The sequence below is a fragment of the Vitis riparia genome, chromosome 3, assembly GCF_004353265.1.
Source record: "Vitis riparia cultivar Riparia Gloire de Montpellier isolate 1030 chromosome 3, EGFV_Vit.rip_1.0, whole genome shotgun sequence".
NCBI lineage: Eukaryota > Viridiplantae > Streptophyta > Magnoliopsida > Vitales > Vitaceae > Vitis > Vitis riparia.
The window spans coordinates 18,627,493-18,648,463 of NC_048433.1; the positions used below are offsets into that span (position 1 = coordinate 18,627,493).

The window sequence follows — 20,971 nt, forward strand, 5'->3', positions numbered from 1 at the left end:
ACTTATTACAAAATCCATGAAAATGTTGTGCGCACACATACGCATTCAGTTGTAAGACGGCTAGAAACTAAGGTTACTCCTCTCCATCAGTCGGTGCATCTTCATCTTCTTCATCTCCACCATCATCATCACCATCTTCCTCTTCATCTGTCTGTGATGGCGTAGGAGGTAGAGCATCAGGGTGCAATGCTTTCCATGCTGCAATGGAACAATCGCATTGTTGATGCACAATCTTCAATTGATTGTTCTTTGATTTGCACATTGCGTAAATATCCCCAAGCTGAGAACTTTTAGTTGACCTACGCGAAGAAGAGGATGATGTTTGTTTGTCTATTGACATTTTCATGCGCATAGGTTGCATGCGTGGGATTGACTCATAAGGCAGTGTCTTGAAATCCAACCCTGCATTTTGTAAAAGCAAGCAAACAGTTGAACCATATGGTAATGCACGTGTGCTCACATTACTACGCCATGCCTCTATCATGTTATGGCAAATAAGTGCGGGCAAATTAATTTTACTGCGACGTGCCATGTGGAACAGAATATGCAGAACATATAGTGTAAGCTCATTAAGATGACCCTTCTTATTCAAGACAGTATGAAACAATATCAGACTTAGAATCCTGTATTTTGGAAGTAGAGATCTACGTTCAACGCTTGTACCCAACTGAAAAGAATGGCCGCATAATTCCTTTGTTATTGTGTCTGACATTGCCTTTATATCAATCTCTGGAATACAAAAGTTAATAGCTTTCTTGGGTGTTTCCAGAGAGAAGGTGCATCCAATAAGAGATGGGGAAACTCGCACAGCAACTCCCTTGAATGAAGTGTGAAATGAATATTTCTCCTCGTTAACATTTCTGATATTGATGTAGAATGCTCGCACAGAAGTTGGATAACATTCTTACGTTAGCTGTATAAATGGTCTCAATTTGTAAAAATCTAGTAACTCAGCAACGCCATGTTCTTCAAACCCAGCAATGAGTATGACACGCTCAATGACAATTGGTCGTTTTGCTATGAGCTTATCACATTCGTGCTCATCAGGTGGGTGGCGAGGCATGACAGGGTCATGTTGGACTTCCTCACGTACAGTTGACGTTGAGCCATGTCTAACCTTCTTTTTAGGTGGCATGATGTTTGGTCCTTGTAATGACACTACATATTGTTAAAAATTCAGTGATGGAAGTTAGAGATGAAAAGTTTCAATTCATTACATCCAAGCCAACCACAAATATCTTAAAAAGGAATTCAAGCAACTCCCAAAAGAGTGGTTGCCACAACCAAGAGAAAATATGTGCAGAAAACAATGAAAAACAAAACTTATTGTTGTTGTTATTGTAGCAAATTGTTGACGATTATGCCAGTGAAAATCTTATAGTGAAATGGTAGATTAACTACAATGGAGGAATGGGTGGGTAGAAGAGGGAGGTTGTGATGTGCAACGTGTATAGGTAGTAGAATATGAGGTGTAAATGGGAATGAATATGAGTTGTTGAGGATGTGATGTCAACCAAACTGAGTAAATGGTTGAAGTTGGAATGGAGGTCCGCTTGTGCAAGAGATGTAGCTAGTACATACATGCATTTAATGTTCCATAATGAGTGCATAGTTACAAGTCACTAAAATTGGATGGGATGAAACAACGTGAATGAAGTCTTTTACAAGCCTACAATTGGAGACTATCATTATGTGGAGTGAATGTGAAGTTATTATGTGGTAGGTGCATCATAAATATTGGTAATATGAACTCTTCTACAAGCCTACAATTGGAGACTATCATTATGTGGAGTGAATGTGAAGTTATTATGTGGTAGGTGCATCATAAATATTGGTAATATGTTGACCTCTAGTTATTAATTGTCCACTGTGGTACAATCAAATCAAATGCAACAACAGTTTTTCATGTTTTTGTTCTCTTTGACATAAAATGGCCAAATATTTATCAAATAAGTGTAATGTAGTTGATATAAGTATGAATAAATATAATATTTATTAAATTTTTATAAGAAAAGTAGCATTAATTGATTTAATATATTTAAGAGATTTATTTTAAAATTAAAAAATACGTATATTAAAACATATTTTATGACATTTTAAATACTTTAAAAAATGTATCATTAAATTATTAAAAATGCTAAAAAAAACTGTCAGAATTGACAAAAAATGCGCATGGACTCCAATTTTTTTTTTCCACAAAAACAGTAGTAGAAGTTTATTTAATTCAATTTGGAAAAAAATGACCCATATCATTAAAAATAATTATTTTTAAAAATCATCCATAAATATAAAATTCTATGGCTTTATTACTCTGATAGCTACACATAGAAGCTAATCACCTTGCTAAACAAAGATTTATTACCAGTATGATATTTTCCATCATGTCAAACGCTGCACGAGTATGCAATTTCATTTTGTAAATGCTTATTTCATCCACAATCATTTAAACCTCCATAAATGATCAATAACTATTTGTATTTCATGGCATTGGCAGAATTGAACCTTTTGGGAATACAAGAAATAATGTTGATGGGACAAAATTAGAACTTCTAACAAAGTACATAAATTGGAAAGGTAAGACAAACTTGAGAAACCAAGAAAGAACCACCAGATTTAGCACACATTTAGGGTTCCATTATGAACTTTCATCATGAAACATATCCTAGAATCAATAGCTAGCTATAGTCCCCAATGCAAACCAATTGGCATCTTTTGCAGTAGAAATACTGGTGGTTGATGAGCCCAATCACAGAACTTCATGAGCTTTCCCATAATACCTGTTTATAAACGGTGCCTGAAAGGCATTCCAAACAACAATAATTACTATTTAAAGATTAATGAGTCATACTTATTTCCTGAAAAATATGTAGAGAGGGCACAAATAAGATAATGCAATTAGCATTCATTAACAAGTGTCTGCTCTAATAGAAGAGGCCAAATTCATTGATATGCTACAACCAATCAACTATTTTTTATACTTATTCACAGAATGGATGGCAAAACATACCCTCAATAAACCATGGCCAAGTGAAAACAAGGTGACTCAACAGAAAAAACTCAACTTAATTAGCTAAGTAAAAGTCAAACCATTTAGAAATAATGTCATATTGATCCATTTGGATACCGAGGAAAAAAAATGGTCACATAATGACAAAGCTTTTAGGCGATCAGTTAGTTGATATTAAAAATAGCAGACATGTTATGTTAGCATGGAACAGATAAATAAATTAAACATATATTCCATCAAGAGATTATTTTTTGACTATTTATGTAGGGAACGACTTATAGCAATACACCTTGATCTTGAATATCGCATCAAGGCCAGCTTCAAAATGCACAAGATTCATAGGCTATCAATAGTCTCATATGGAGAAACAAAAATAGTAGTGTCGAAGATATTCTGTTCTTTCAATAGAAGAGATGTTCAAAATTGTACCTTAACATTTTAGAGTTTTTGTCAATGAAGAATAATCAGAACAAACTCTAACAAATTCTTTCTTATGCTCTCTTTGGCTTTTAACATGACTGTCCATATTAGATTGTGTTGATTGGTTGGGCTCTTGATGATTATAGAGAGGTGCTTTTGTTAATCTCTCAATCTAATTGCCTTTATGTCTAATTTCTAAACTTCTTGTGTATATTTGTGCACCTTCTTTTAATTAGGCGTTGTTAATAATATTAGCTTTTGCAAAAGAAAAAATAAATTGTACCTTAACATTTGATATGTCAGGAGTATCATCGGTCTAGACTGAGTAGAACTTGTTAAACTTCATGTTTTCAAATGCTACTTTAGTCTACTAACTCATTTCTGCAAGGCCTTTTTCCGGGCTTCTCTAGCCTACAAGAAAAGGAATTGACAAGTACTCAACATATTTGAAATTTATGTGCAAGACCAAAACTATTGCAACGATTGGTATCTGCTATAAAATACCTGTCTATTGGCTTTTTTTGTCTCTCGGACATTGTCTTTGACAAAATTCTGAGCAACCAAAACAATTTAAGTTCATGGTATGGTTAATTACATGCAAGAGCAATCAGTTACATGCATATCATCAATTACAGATCACCTTAAATGCATCCTTTTGATCTGCATCAAATTCATCCTCCTCAATCAGCTTATCAGTCACCTCCTAAAGATAAGAGAAGTACAGTTAACCACAAGATGTAAATAAAACATAATAAAAACCTATAAAGCTTATGAGTAATGAAGGAACTTATTCTTTTAGAGGGTTCCTTCCACAACACTCCCCTAGGAAATATTAATGCAGGAACAAGTCATCCTTGGTCTTATTAAATGTCTAACCATCAAAAATCACTCTAAACTAAGTTTAGTATCAATTGCTTTATAGATGCGAGACAGCCAAACTCATAATAAGATGGTAACAAGGATTCTTTCAGCTAAACAAAAAATACAGCCATTTGACCAAATTGGTTTACAGGGTTGTTGAATTATCTAATAATTAGCTCATGATTATACATAAACATAGAAAATTGGGGATAAGTTTAAGCAACCAGACCATGTCATTACAATATTATCAACTGATTTAAACAGGTTATATGGAATAGCACAAACGATTTATGGAAGCATAAAGAAATTGTCAATAATATAACCTTAAAAATTAAAAATGTCATTTACTATAGTTTTATATATATAGGGAGGAGATAACACCTAACCTGGTAGTCAAATGAACCATGCATGCATTGGAAGCAGTCTTGATAACTTATCCCTTCTATTGTACCATAAAAAAGAAATGACATAGCCTCAAAATCTATTATTCACTATCGATGACCAAGTTGAAGTTTAAATTTGGATGTATAGTTAAAAAATCGAATGAAATAAAACAAAAGAATTTAAATGTGAAGGTTACCCAATACTATTCTGCATCGTTAGTTGACCAAATATTAGCTGTAACCATTTCACCAATTTCGTTTTCGCTATCAAGAACCATATGAGTTGCAAATTTCAATCTTTCAAGGCTCATGCGTTCTTACACATTAAACTTATGTTAGACCCTACATCCCAGTAACATTTAACATGTACATTTGAAAATAAAAACATAACATCATATTTAACAACTTACAGAATTAATGGTTCTATTAAGACCACTTCCATCCCAATGTTGCATATAGAGAATAGCATACATCCCAGTATGACATCTGCAATAACAAGTATGATTTGTGACATGTTATTAACATAGGACCCAATTAGGATTGAAAATGAATACATGAAAAAAAAAAAAAAGTAATCAACAATTTTGGATCGCCAACGATATCTGCATACTGTGGATGTAAATTATTTATATTCACATCATTCCGTTTGAAGGAATTTCTTAATAACTACGACATAAATCTAACTACTTTGAAAGCTTCATTAACAAAGTGAACACGTTGAATGCTATTATATGATGAAAGTAGATCCACCCTTTTAGCCTCCAAATTGATTACCATGATGACCCATTCATTAAATTAGAATAAGGGGATATAAAACTACAAAACAGACAATCATCATAACAACAATGAAGGCTTAAATATTTGAAATATAAATTCGAAATTATAAAAAAATTGTCATCAATCTATGTTATCAATACAATAGTCAAGCATTACCTGGTTGCAACATTCAAGATTAACACAGTAGCTACCTAATCTTTTCTTGAGTGTTGATTTTGAGGTAGACTTGCTCATTGAACCACATATTTCCTGTAAAAAGTTGTTGAGATCATAGTAACAATGTATGACTAAAACTATACATGCATCTTATATTAGGGACAAGATTTGGTGTACTCGAGGAAAAAACCTCACCCCAAAGTATGGATTAAAAAAGTGTCTGCGAGAAGGATTCTCTTCTTTTGCATTTATGTATCGGCAAAACATGGAAATCACCTACATAATGCTTCTTCATTAGTTAAAATGATCAATGGAAAGATGAAGGTATTTTTTCTTATTTATCATAAACCTTACCGGAATATCAATGAAGCTCTCCCCTACTAAGCATTGAAATTGTTCCCGTGTCACGCCATAGCCACCATATGCACAAAGCATCTCACTATTAATCACATGAAACACAAGACGTGAGTAATTTTTTTTGTTTTCTAGACAAATCCATAATCATATTCTTTTAAAAACAATACTTGCTAAACGTGTGATTTGGGACTAACCTAGGATCTTTTGACTCGTCAAACACATAGTCGGCAACATGTGTCTCTTCCTCCGTCAACCTTTTATATTTTGATACACATAATTGTACAAAAGGTGACTTGCACGCAGCTGCTCGTTGCCTATGACAACGTACTTTCATTTTTACTCTTCGTGGTCGTATTTCTTCTGAGGCTTGTGGTGCTACATCCACATTGTTGTTCATGCACGATTGCACTAACACCAACATATTGTGTGGCCCAGGGTGAAGGGGATCCTCGTTTGAAAAGAACACATCGTCTTCTACGTTGGGTCTTTCTGACACCCCTTCATTTGTACATCCAAGGTCATCTTCAGAAGATCTTCTTTGACCACCAGAATGAACAGGTGAATGCTGTGGATTATTTGTATAAAATGGTGCACCACTTTCATTAACATGTTCATGAAAATTTGACGGTTGGCCTTCATTTGTGCGATAGTGTGAAGAGGTGAAACGAGTCCTCAACACTTTCATGTCACGGTTGTATGATGCAATAAGACTATTAAGATGACTTTGTGCATCGGTGATTTGACGTTGTGTTGTCTCCATGAGAGCACAAATAACCTAAGTCAAACACAATGAAGGAACATTAAATGACATATATTTAAACTAAGCCTTAATATAAGTTACTATTCATAGTCATTAGGTATGAAAGATTACATCAAAGTCTTCATTCTCATCTGGGTCAACTGGGTCATCAACTGCAGGAGCCTTATTTTTTTCTGTTTCATCTTGCTCCGCCGATGTGCTAACCAACTATCATTGCAAAACATGTAAATTGTCATCCCAATAATCTAATTACAATGGTAATCAACTATGTTAATATAACTAAAAGCTAATTATACCTCAACTTTGCCAAATCCTCCAAGCATTTCTAACTCCAACTTGATGCGTTGCTTGACCAAAAAATTGTTCCATGCAGCAATGCGAGGAGTGGTAAGTTCCACATACATGGCTGGACAATTAGATATTGAAAAGTAGAATATCTGTTGCATTATATAAGACATAATTAGTGGTAACATCATGGCCAACATAATGTATAACCATTATTGAATATCTAATACATGGACATATACTTATAAATAAGACAAAAAGTTACTTGTAGAAACATCAAACACCCTTTAATCCAAACACTTTCCTTCCTCCTATGTTCATGTATAGCTTGAATAAAAAATTCTAAGACATATTCTCCCCAATTTATGTTCCCAAGTAACTGCTCTCGGGGTGTATACCATAACGAGTGACTACCTTCCAAACGAGATGTGGGTGCCAATAAGGTTGCACAAGCGAAAATCAAGAAGACCCGCTTAAATTCCTCCATTTCATCAATGCCAACCATCATTGACTCTATATCTTGCAAACTTGGCATTTGACTAGCTTTAACACTTCCCTTCTCAACAATTAACTTTCTTCCACTATGTGGAATGCCCATCGTCATCCCAACATCATGACATGTCAAAGAAACCTTCTTACCCCCAAATAACTCGAGTTGGGAATACGTAATGTTTGTGTTTTTTATCAACCAAAAACATAAATCTAAATTAACCTCCTTACAACCTAATTGCAATAGCCCACCAAAACCAAGTTCTCTTATTACATTCTTCTTCACTTCTGAGAGCAAATGGATTCCAGAGAGGAATCTACGGCCAGAACAATGACACCGTATGTTCATATTATCACTGCATTAAACAACCATAATTCATTAATAAATTAATCAAATGTTAAAGACATGTGAACGTGAATATAGTGTTCCTATACACATTCATCATAATTATTACACAAATATAACATATATTAACAAAGAAATGGGAAACATTTTGTTACATCAGGTAAATGAAAATCATTGAGATCAATTTCCTCTAGCCTGTCAATAACATGGTATCAATAAGGGTGAAATTGTTATATATAGGGTCACCCACTATGATACCCACTGCAAAAAAAAAAAAAAAAAAAAAAAAAAAACAGACAATGTGCATTTTAGTGGGTCAGCCAATTAAACAAATGGTATGACTCAAAGTTACATACTCATCTGACCAAATCAATATAGTTTAGGGAAAAGTGGGATTTGATTTACTAATAAGAAAATATATGGTAAAAAGAATCCCAAATATTTTAAATTAGTATTATCTTCATCTATTTAAAAATAATTTGAAATACATGCACTGAGTTATCCAATTATTCCAAAAAATGTCATTTTATTTTTTATGTTATTCAAATCAATTGACAACTACACTCCTCCATATAAATGTTTCCTTATTATTTTAGATTTTTTTATTTTTATTATTTTATTATTTAAGATTTTTTTTTTCTCTAGAAACAAACACCTTATAGGATTCTTATTTTAGTTTTCTAAAAGTTTAGGAAATATTGTCAAACAAATCATATTTAATCATAATTACCAATTCAAAAAGTAATAAGATTGTTTATTAAATAACAAAGAATAAACTTCGTAATATATAATTATTTTAATATTATAACAAATTTATTATTGAAAAACTCTAATAACAAATTTTATTCATTATTATATTAAACAATTATTAATATTATATAATAAATAGAAATTTATTATTGGTTTATTTATTATCAAGAATATGAATCTATTTTTAATTACATTATAATGTTTTTAGAGAAAAAAAAATTCCCAAATAATAAAATAATAAATAATAATAATAATAATAATAATAATTTAAGATTATTGACAACTACACTCCTCCATATAAATGTTTCCTTATTGTTTTAGATTTTTTTTGTTATTTTATTATTTTATTATTTAAGATTTTTTTCCTCTAGAAACAAACACCTTATAGGATTCTTATTTTAGTTTCTAAAAGTTTAGGAAATATTATCAACCAAATCTTATTTAATCATAATTACCAATTCAAAAAGTAATAAGATTGTTTATTAAATAATAAAGAATAAACTCGAAATATATAATTGTTTTAATATTATAACAAATTTATTATTGAAAAACTCTAATAACAAATTTTATTCATTATTATATTAAAAAATTATTAATATTATATAATAAATAGAAATTTTTTATTGGTTTATCTATTATCAAGAATATGAATCTATTTTTAACTTATTAATACTATAATAAATTTTGTTTTTTTTTTTCAAATTCTTACTTTATAATGTTTCTAGAGAAAAAAAAATTCTCAAATAATAAAATAATAAAATAATAAAATAATAAAGTAATAATAATAATAATAATAATAATAATAATAATAATAATAATAATAATAATAATATTTTAAGATTATTGACAACTATACTCCTCCATATAAATGTTTCCTTATTATTTTAGTTTATTTTTATTTTATTTTTTATTTAAGATTTTTTTCCTCTAGAAACAAACACCTTATAGGATTCTTATTTTAGTTTTCTAAAAGTTTAGGAAATATTGTCAAACAAATCATATTTAATCATAATTACCAATTCAAAAAGTAATAAGATTGTTTATTAAATAATAAAGAATAAACTTCGTAATATATAATTATTTTAATATTATAACAAATTTATTATTGAAAAACTCTAATAACAAATTTTATTCATTATTATATTAAACAATTATTAATATTATATAATAAATAGAAATTTATTATTGGTTTATTTATTATCAAGAATATGAATCTATTTTTAACTTATTAATACTATAATAAATTCTGTTTTTTTTTTCAAATTCTTACTTTATAATGTTTCTAGAGAAAAAAAATTCCCAAATAATAAAATAATAAAATAATAAAGTAATAATAATAATAATAATAATAATAATAATAATAAAATATCTAAAAAGAATGGAAATATTAATACAAAGGTTTCTAATTGTCAATGGATTAGGATGACATGATAAGTAAAGGGCTATTTTTGGGAATAATTAAATCATAAATTAAAAAGTGCATGCATTTTAAATTATTTTTAAATAAATGAAGATAATATTGGAATTTTCTTTGTCAACCAATCAGTTTTGAGAAAAAAAGTTCTTGTAACGGATAAGCTCCAGAATTAAGGAGGTTAGTTTTTGTATATATATATATATATATAATGTATATATATGTTCATGTAAATTTTGATTTTTTTGTAAATTAAAATATAATATTTTTTTATATTGATAAATAAAAGTCATATTGTTTTAAACTACTTTATTCAACAAACAACAAGATCGGTGGCCCCAACATTGATATGGTTACAAAAATAGCTATTAAAGAAAATATGACATATCAAAATCCAATTCAATAAAAATCATAGTCCTCAAACCTCTGTTTCACTAAAAAGTACGTAATCCTACAATTCACTTCATATGACCCATGAAGTTAGCGCCATCAAGATGAATTGTCATAACTGAAACAAATCTACATAAACAAATAGAGACCATTTCACATTTTAAACTACAATATCCATCAAACAACAAAAAGACCAATGTTTACAAAATTAATGAAGTTACAAAACTACTAAAAGAAAAGAGTAACCTACCATTTAAAAATTTTCTACATTTGTATTAAAAATATGTGGTAACAAAATTTTCTATTAACATTAATTTATTTAAATAATTAATATTATTAATAATTTATCTTATCAAATTAATTTTAATTTATAAAATATTACTGATAAAAACTGAAATTTTGATTTAACCAAAATAAAGATGGATAATTAATAATTATTTATAATTAATAATTAATAATTTTGATTTATAATATTGTTCTTATGATTTGTTTCCTTTTTATTTCTATACTATGTCTAAAAAACAAACAAAAGACGGCCACCACGAGTGAGGCATCAAGAAGCCCCTTTGCTGAATTCTTCTCCAGGCAAGCATCATTCCCTATTTTCCTCTGCCACTCTCAATCCTAGCAGGTACTAATCTAATCATGTTATTAATATTTCTTTTCAACCCTAGTTTGCTTCCCAAGAAAATCCATCCCCCATTTAATTTCTGGGAAAATTCATCTTCGTTTGATTTCCGAGAAATATCCATCAAAACTCCCAAGGAAAACCAAAAAAAAAAATGCTTTTATTTTGTTGCTCCCTGTGTTTTCTGGATCTGTTCTAGGGTTCTATTTGCTTTTGTGCCATTGGATTTAAATTCTACAAACCCTAAATCCACGATTTTTGAGCCACGCTGAAAACCACAACCTTTGCCCTCAAATTGTGGATCTGTGTGCGTGTGCGGGCTGGACTGGTAAGTGGAGTTCAAATACACTATTTCTTTAATTAATCAATTTTTCCTTTTATTTCCATCAAAGCCTCTTTTTAAGACCTACAGCTTAAACCCTAGAATTTTATTTTTATTTTTTGACAGTTACAAACTTACAACCTCACTAGTTTTAGTGACATTTCCCGTATTTTTTTTTTCTGAAAAATGGGTAAAAAATACCCATTAATACCGAAATCTCGGTGATATTTTTAAAAAATTACCCAATTTTCTGTCAAAGATCTCAACAAGCAACAATACCAACCCAAATTAACTCATAAATCCATTACATTCGTACCTGGGAAAGCTCCTCCCAGCTCGGACCACCTCTCTTTGTTTTCATTGCAAGTTCCCCTTGCGAATTGTAGCTGTGAAAGAAAGTGAAAAAAATATGGGTTTTTGGAGTTAGGGTTTGGTTCAAGAGAGAAGAAGGGATTTGGGGGGTTTGGTTCAAAGAGAGAAGAAGGGATTTAGGGTTTTGATTCAACACAGAAGAAATGATTTCGGGTAAATCTCACTATTATATTTTAGTAAATATTTTTTTTAAAATATTGCCACGTGGAGTGTCTACATGTCATTGGCTTAAGTGGAACATGATTTCTGAGTAATTGATTATGTCAAAGTGTATGAGGGTATTTTTGGAAGGGCCCTCAATATTACTATTACAGTGTATGAAAGATGATTTATTTTTCACAAAATCCATTGAATTTGAAAAGTAAAAAGTTAAGTTTCCAAAGGGCAAAATTTTGCCCCTTGGTGTATGGTTACATAAATTCCCCCCCAAAAAAAAAAGCCCATATGGGGGTCTACAGATATACTTTAATAATAATAAAATTTATATATTTAAAGTTAACGATATAGTATTATTTCAATAAAGGTAAATTGATAAATATAATAATAAATAAATATTTTATTTATCAATAAATTAACAATCTTAAAATAATAAAATTATATGATATATAAATAAAATATAAAATTATATAATTTATTAATTTAAGATATTTAATTTAGTGTATTTTAAGATATTAATTTATTTATATTTTGAAAAATTTATCTTTATTGAAATAATAGTATTATCTTAAATTTTCATATATAGATTTTTCATTATTTTAAAACATGTTTATAATTTTATGTAAATATATATATATATATATATATATATATATATATATATATATATATATATATATATATATATATATATATATTTCTCAATGATATCCCATGATCAAGACAATTGGCTGAATCTCGTGAAACCATTTCATAGAAGTTCATTGATATCTTCTTTTTATAAAGCAAATCGATTTCTTTATTCCTTTTCTACATGCGGAAGAAGAAACTTTACATTTAGAGTACAATCAACACAAGAGCACTTTACCCCCTCTTACTTTTCATGATAGATTGGCTAAACTAAGGAAAAACAAAAAAGAAATAGAATTGAAATATATTTTTATTGACCAATTAGAATTGCCTCCCAGGATCTATAATTGCCTCAAAAGGTCCAATATACATACATTATTAGACCTTTTATATATATATATATATATATATATATTTATTTATTTATTTATTTCAAAATTAGTTAATAAAATTCATTAGAAAAAGTCTACTATAGCGTATAATTTTTAATAGTTTCATCAAAGTCACAAAAAATATCTATGAAACATTTATATAGTGGAAAAAAACGTCTCTCCAATTATAACAGGTACTACATATGATATAACTTAAATTAATAAATTATATAATTTTATATCTTAAAAATACAATAAATTATCTTTATTGAAGTAATATTAGATCTTTTAAGTTTAAATAAATAATCTTTTTATTGTTAAAGTATATATTTTTAATTTCAACAATAATTTACAAATTTATATTTTTTTATTGAATTTTTAAGTAAAAAATAAAAAATAAAATTTATGTCACGATGGAAATTAAAGTGCTACTTTACTTTGAACATAAGTTTTGCAATGAGACCAAAACTTATATTCCTTTAAGAAAATCGATATTTTGCCCCAAAACTTATTTTTTTTAAAAAAAAAAAAATCCTAAATGACTTGACACCTTAGGCACATGTGCCATAATTACTTCCTACACAATCCTCAAAACAACAATTCCTTGATTTACTTTTTCCTCAAAACTACTTTCATTATCAACACCTACTCATTTATAGTAGAGTGGAGTCAATAGACCACATCCATAATAATTTGCATTAATGGTAGAATGGATAGAATAAATAGTAATTTTGATGGAGTACTTATAGTAAAACTGCAACAATCACTCTATATCATCATCATACTTTCATATGAGAAGAGAAAACAAAATATTGTAGATGGAGGAAACATGTATAGATGTTTTGAAAAAATTTACACGATTTCACCGATGAAGCTTCTTTCCTAACACCCAAAACTTCACATTGCTCTGCTTCATACCTCATTTCATAGGGAACTTTTAATTCGCTTACTTCAGCCACCTCATATCAGCAATCAAACATATCATAAACATGAGATCAATCAAGAAAAACAAAAAAATCATTAAAATAAGTTGTACACACAAATTTCGTAAATGGTTCTATGATGTAAGCAAAACAATAGAAAAAATAATGCGAACAAAATATTTATCGAAATTAAAAATATTGGGGTTCAATCTAAAAAAAAAAAAATATTATTTACAAAATAATATTTTCCCTCTGATTCTTTTGCTTTGACCACAACTTGAAGAATGACAATGACGTTTTCTTGATTTCGAAGATCAATTGAGGGTCATAAGTGGCTTATTCCTGAATAAACTCGTTGAAGGGCGAAGAATGCGTGTAGCAGTTCTTTTACCATTTACTGAACTTGCAAGGAGATTTGATGAAGTTTTTTCTTTTGTTTTCCTGTACGAAGTCGTCTTTGGATTTTCTCCTCAGGATTTTTTTTTTCCAATTTCTCAATTTTTGAGTTTTGAATTTCTCCTCCATTCTGATCCTCTGTTCTTGAAAGAAGACACCTCTATTTATAGGTGAAGATAGAAACTTTGAATTTTGAATTCCTAAAATTTAGTTACTTAATTTAAGGGATTTGGTTCCTTGATTTTAACAAATTTTCTTCTCCCAGGAGGTTTTACCAACAAGACAATAATAATAATAATAATAATAGTTTTCTTATTATTATTATTATCCTTTTTATAGTTGGAGATTAGTGTTTTTTTTTTGGAAACTTATCCATATATTTTTTTTATTCATTTTGAAGATCAAATTAGTGGTAATTTAATCCACTAAAAATTTTATGTCTACAAATGCCCTTACTTCAAGAAGCATCACGTACATGCATTGTCATGTGGATGGGGTGAGTCTTGAAGTTTTTTTTTTTTTTTTTTTGAAGAAATATTTTAATAGGAAGTTTCCTATTTTTTAAATATCTCTTGCCCACTTTTTTCCAAACTCCACTTCATTTTCCTTTTTTACTTTACACTTTGAATCCTCTTTCAGTTCATTTTCCTTCTTGCTTTACACTTTGAATCCTCTTCCAATTTCTCATCCCCTGTATATATATATATATATATAAATGGGACAATAGTTGAGAAACCCAACTTGAACTTTTTCAGAGAATTCTTTCAATCTTTGGACTTTCTTCGACCAACGTGAGGAACCCAACTTGAATTCTTTAAGAAAATTCTTCAAAATTTGGGTGATCTCCAACCCAATTTTAAGAAACTCAACTTGAATTCACCGCGAGAAGTCTTCACCTTTTCAAACTTGTAAGTGTGTGTGTGTTTTATTTTTATTTTTTTATGTGCATATATATATATATATAGCTCACCATAGGGATGTAGAGATCACGTCGTGGAGTGACCATGTCGTGAAGATCATGCTGTGGAGAGGCGTCAATAGTGGACAAATATAGGAGTCTATTTGTGGCATGCGTGGGGTTGTGAAGCAACAACAACCAACATACATATATGTAAATATATATGAATGGCTACTAGTGGATGATGCCTTATATATATATATATATATGTATGTATGTATGTATGTATATATGGGAAGTTTCTTGGAAAATGGTTGATGGGAAGTTTATATATATATGTATTTTGACACATGACCTCCCTATTTAATTTTTTTTTTTGGCTAACTTATTTATTTATTTATTTATTTTTCTTTTTCTAAGAAAGGAAAAGACTTGCATTTCTCAAACGCGTGTCGACCTTCATTATTCGAGGAGACAAATTTGATTTCAAGTAATTTTTTTAAATTACCTTAATACTTGAGGAAGAATTTTTAATAAATTTAAATATCCATAAAAAATGAATATTTAAAGTTTAACCCTCATGTAATCAAGTTGTAGCCTTGACATGAAGCGGTGTCGTATTTTTGGCACTTATGTGCTAAAGTCTTCACTCATGCAAATTGGCTTGACTTGAATGCATAGTGGTGTTCAAGTTTAAACATTTAAATAAAACCAGAATAATACTTGCTATCTATGCAAACAAGTTATAATACCTGACTTAAATGCATTGTGGTGTCTAAAAACTTAGACCCATATTTTATCCATCTCTCTTTTTACCTTTTTTTTTTTTGTAGGATGATGTGTTCAAATGTTTCAAGGAGAAGACTGTAACCATTCTTGAGGATGATAGTGAAGATTTTAAGGAGGAGACTACCTTTCAGTGCATAAGTCACTTACTGACCTTCAATCTTTGTCAGTGCCAGTGATAAAGGATCCATTACACATTTCTTCTTAGTCTCGAGTTGCATCTTACAAGATTACAAATATCAACAATTCAAAACTCAATAAGGTGAAACTTGTTTATGATGTTCTACTATTGAATTCCTCCCATCTAACTACTACTGAAGTTCATGATGAATTTGGATTGTTGAACTCTCGTGTTTGTGACGGATAGACCAAATGGGGAAGCTCCTTAAGTCAAGTTAGCCTCTTGGGTGTTGTTTTGGTACAAAGACTCTATGAAGTATGCAAAACCCCCCAAAAAAGAGTACAAGGAATAAGGCGTAGAGGCCTAAAGAGACTCATAATCCCCCTAGGGATATTGATCCTGTTAAATCTCGTACTTAGTCGGAGATGAAAGTTTTTTATGACCTTAGTGCAGTTAAGGCAGATGTTAAGGTAACTTACTTGGCTGCTTTCCTGGCATGTTGGTTATGCAAGTTCATTATTCCTTAGGGAAATGTTAGTTTGATTCATCTTGAAGTCTTCAAGGTAGCTAGAAAAATGGATCAAGGTGAGACATTTAGCCTTGCTGTTTTGGTGTTAGCAAGCATTTACAATGGCTTAAATGAAATTGCTTGTTCTTTGAAGCCTGAGGCTAATGCATATATTTTCCCTATTCATTATTTATATGAATGGTTAGGTGAATATTTTGATACCCATTTCATTTCTCATTCTTGGAACCATCCCCTATGAATGACTTATTATGCCGATGAGTTTTCTACTAAGTGTTTCAAAGATTCACAAGTTCAGGCTTTGATGATGTCTTGTAAAGGTGTAAAACTGGACCACTTAGCATTGCGACACAAAGACCATGTGTACTGGACTGATAATGAATCCATTAGTGCTACCAAAGCTTCTTATCTCATAAGTCTTCGCTCTGGCAATTTATCTTTGCGACAAGTTAACCATCAGGTGATCCAACCGTATTATCCTCATCGGTTCTCTAAGCAGTTTGGGTATCCTCAAGACCTTCTAGGGGGTTTGCTAGAGATTTTTCGCAATGGAACTTTAGAGACGGTGTACCAACATTGGGAGTCATGTACTAAGCTTGGTAACTACTCCGAAGTTACTATACTATATTATCATAGTCTTGAATAGTTTTTAGTCACTAAGGCTTATGCAGATTTGTGGATTAGAGTGCACAATCCTGATAAGGAAATTCTTACTATTACTTGTATGGAGTCCCCTCATGATTCTTCTCGGAAAATACCCTCAAAGTCTTTAGAGAGTAGAACGCACAAGGTCGACTCAAGTTTTTCTACTAATGGGAGCGTTAGGGACAATGTTGAAAAGAATTTTGATGATTTACTTGATGATTCAAGAGCTTCTTCTAAGCGCTCAATGGGTGGTCATCAAACTAATACATCCACACACTTGGAGCATAAGGAAACTATTTTCGATAGTGGTAGTTGTCACTATCACAAGACTTTTAAGCAACATAATAATGCACAAGGTTTTCGTGTATCAAACGACGACTTTGAAGATATAAGTGAATGTCACTTCAAACGTTGAAAGATTAGACCCAACCCTATGTACTTGATGAGGCTAACTCTCATCCTCTTGATTTAAATGTCTTCTTTGTTGACATTCCAACTTCTATTCAACCGATGGAACTTGATGGTGAAATGTATTATTATTATTATTATTATTATTTTGCATTGATACTAACAAAAATAAATATTTGCATTAGGTGGAGGATGATGACCAATTTGTTGATGAAGGGGACGAGTCCTCTCCTAAGGATCGGTTCGAAAGTGTTGTTGCTACTAGGGAGTCAATGCCCTTTTGCTCGACTATACAATGAAAGGATCACCCTATCATCCCATTACCTTTGCCTCATTCTCATTTGGGTGATGAAAGTATTGCTAGCATCTTAAGTGATGGTCTGATTGAATCTCAAGGTTAAGAGACCACAATTGGAAATACAACATATGATAAATTGACACTTTTAGCAGTTGTAAGTTTAATTGTTGAACAACAATCTCCATGCTTTAATGTTGAGGCTCCTTCTACTTTCATTCATACATTCAACATCGAACAAATCAGCTTTAATGCCCAACGCCAAGCAACACTTATGATAAGAGAAGACATTAAGGAGATGATTATCAAAACTTCCAATGAGTGTCTCCCATTATTGAGAGGAAAAATTGATGAGCTTTTCAATGCTATCGTAAAGACTGAAGTAGACCCTTTACCATTAAAGTCTTAGATTGAGAAGTACATGGTAAGTGTAGATTACCTCGATGCAGTACAACGCACCCATTCTATGAAGATATCTTTAGAAGTACAAAGCAAACATTTAACTATTGTTGCATCTCAAATTGTGGATGCTCTAAACTCTGAGGGTGCACAGGTGAACTGTCGTGAATCATTAAAGGTTGACTTAGCAACTCTCAATGCTAAACAGGAAGCACTTAAGAAGGAATTGGAGCAACAAGGTATATAAAAAGAGCACCTTCATAACTCAATCTTAGAGATCAAGGAGAATATAGTCAATAAAAAAAATGATATTTCTCGTTTGAGGAGAGAACACGTCACTATCACCCAAACCCTTATGCTTACTGATGTTGATGTCAAGACCTTATAGACACTTCAAGAAGCCTTAAGGACTCAACGTGACGAGTTTGCATGCTTGGTGTGGATGTGACTGTTGTACTTCCTTGCTTAGTTTAACTTTCATTCTTTTCTTTTATTTTTTTTATTAAGATGTAATAAAGTCTAGTATTTGTTAGCCAGATTTATTAATAAAAATAAGATTTTTTTTTTTGGTGGTAGTGATTGAACTCGAGTAGTTTCCCCAAGTTTCAAAGAGAGAGGATCAACTCAAACGTGGTTCCTTTTTTATTTTTATTTTTATTTTTTTAAGATCTAACTTTTGGCAAGACTAAAACAAAGATTTATTTTTACGAGCATATGTTCTAACTTTTGTCTAACTCGTCTTTTTAAGTTTTCAACTTAGCGAACTTTTTTTTTTTTTTTTTTTTGTGCGCCATACACAATTTAAGCTCTTGTAAGCCAATAATGTCACTTGTCTTGAGTTTGATCGAAGGATGATAAATTTATGTCTTTGAAACAAAGTTTAATCGAGAGTCAAAGATGACTTATTCTCAACCAAACTTGTGAAGGCTGCCTTTCTTAAGCATTTTGGAGAACAAAAGAAGTCATTTGAATTCGTCTTCATTTTCTTCAGCCTTAAAAGTGGATGAATGACACTTTTGTATTGTGTTTGATATTCTTCCACGAGTTTGTTGAAGAATGTGTGTCAAGCTTGGACTTGATTTTAATCTAAGGGTGGTAAACACATGTTCTTGGAGCAAAATTTAATTGACGATCAATGATGACTTGATCTCAAGTAAACTTATCAATAATTTCCTCAAGTGTTTTGCAAAACCCAATCTTGTCTTCTTTAGCTTTGAAGGTGGATGAATGACACTTTTGTTTGTGTTTGATATTCTTCCACGAGCTTGTTAAAGAATGTTTGGAGTTTGATCTTGACTTTTGATACTTCATTTTTGGATTTAGTTTCTGGGTTGCATCTTCCTTTTAAGAATGCCTCATGCTAAAAGAAAAGAACACTTGTATTTAGAGAAGTTTGAGATTTTAGTTTAAAATCTCTGAATTTGACTTCTTTAATACAAAGAGTTTGTTCTTCGGTTTAAGAAGTTTGCCAAGAAATATCATTTTTTTTTTAGCATAAGTTTGGCCTTTGTTTTTTTTTTTTTTTCATACTTCAGTTTAAGCTCTTGTAGGATAGGAGCAATATGCAGTTTAGGCTCATACTTTAAGGAGCATCACTAGAATGCCGAGGTTTGAAAACAATTATGGTAAAATTTGATGCCATGCTTTCTTCATCGTCATTGGTGAAGGTGATGGTTACACAACATGTCGCACAATTGTGGCATTTGTCCTCAAATTGTTTTGCCCCATTTATTTTTGTGGCATAGAGTGATGGATTCTTAAGAGTTTAGATCAATGCAATTCGTGTTTCCTTAGGAAGCTTTAGCTTTTCATGGATACTAAAGAGCAACGGTAAACATTGTAGGTTTGCTACTACCTCATCCTCTTCCTTGGTTTTGCTCGACTTCTCACTAAGAGCACTTTCTTCATCTTCACTTGGCCTATCTTCTTCCAAAGTCTCATGACAAGAGACCATATGAGTTGATGTCATCATCCCTCTATCAAAGAACTCTGAAGGGAAGTATTCTCTTAAAGTGACAAGGGTGATGAGTTTTTGTACCAATAGGTCATCAACCTATACAATCTTTTGTTTTCTTTTAGGTTTTTTTTTTTTTTTTTTTTTTTTTTTTTTTCCGGATATCGACGAATATTTCGCTTATGTTGTTCATTCCTAGGAAGATTTGGGTATGTATGAGATTCTTGCTTCTTGTGAGGTCTTCTTTATGTCACCAATGTCCAACCTTCTTCGCTATACGACATTGATTCATTATCAAAGCAGAAGTGAAGAATGGTGTCCTGGCATGACACTTGTGTTTGCTTTGGTTTCGGTGACTCACATTGGACAGTATTGACCCATGCCCCCAATGTCTTAGGTGGAACATGTAACGGAACAGGATCGAAGGACCCAAATGTGACTGTAGCATGATTTGACTCGACTGTTTCATCTAGATCCCGATGAATTCCTCCTTGCTTTACAAGTTTCATTATGAGATTTTTTAAGATGAAACATTTCTCCACCGAGTGACTGTTGATTTGATGGTAATGACAATAGTTCAAATCATTAACACAACCCATTTCTTCTGGACGCTTGCACTCAGGTAGCTCAATAACCTTTTTTTAGAGCAGATCTTCCAACATGTTAGGCACATCAGAGTCAGGAAAATGATACTTCTTTTCCTCCAATTCCTTCAAGGTGAATCGACGCCTATCATTTTCCTTGGT

At 31.0% G+C, this 20,971-nt stretch overlaps 1 protein-coding gene across 1 annotated transcript; it reads right to left on the minus strand.

Annotated features, from left to right (window-relative positions):
* Positions 1-2,442: 2,442 nt before the first annotated feature.
* Positions 2,443-6,721, minus strand: LOC117911018. Its single transcript, XM_034825186.1, has 10 exons — positions 6,156-6,721; positions 5,959-6,043; positions 5,800-5,880; positions 5,605-5,697; positions 5,252-5,337; positions 5,082-5,157; positions 4,068-4,130; positions 3,932-3,979; positions 3,711-3,838; positions 2,443-2,794 (listed from the first exon to the last, which is right to left on the minus strand). Exons 1-9 carry the CDS (start codon positions 6,719-6,721, stop codon positions 3,803-3,805), a joined length of 1,134 nt encoding a protein of 377 aa, XP_034681077.1. The 3' UTR covers positions 2,443-2,794; positions 3,711-3,802.
* Positions 6,722-20,971: the final 14,250 nt, after the last annotated feature.

Coding starts and splice junctions, on each gene's coding strand:
- LOC117911018 (XM_034825186.1), bottom strand. CDS start 6,721: ATGGAGACAACACAACGTCAAATCACCGATGCACAAAGTCATCTTAAT. Junction 4,131..5,081: donor TTAATAGAACCATTAATTCT/GTAAGTTGTTAA, acceptor TCTTATCTTTAG/GAGGTGACTGATAAGCTGAT. Junction 3,980..4,067: donor ATCAAAAGGATGCATTTAAG/GTGATCTGTAAT, acceptor TTGGTTGCTCAG/AATTTTGTCAAAGACAATGT.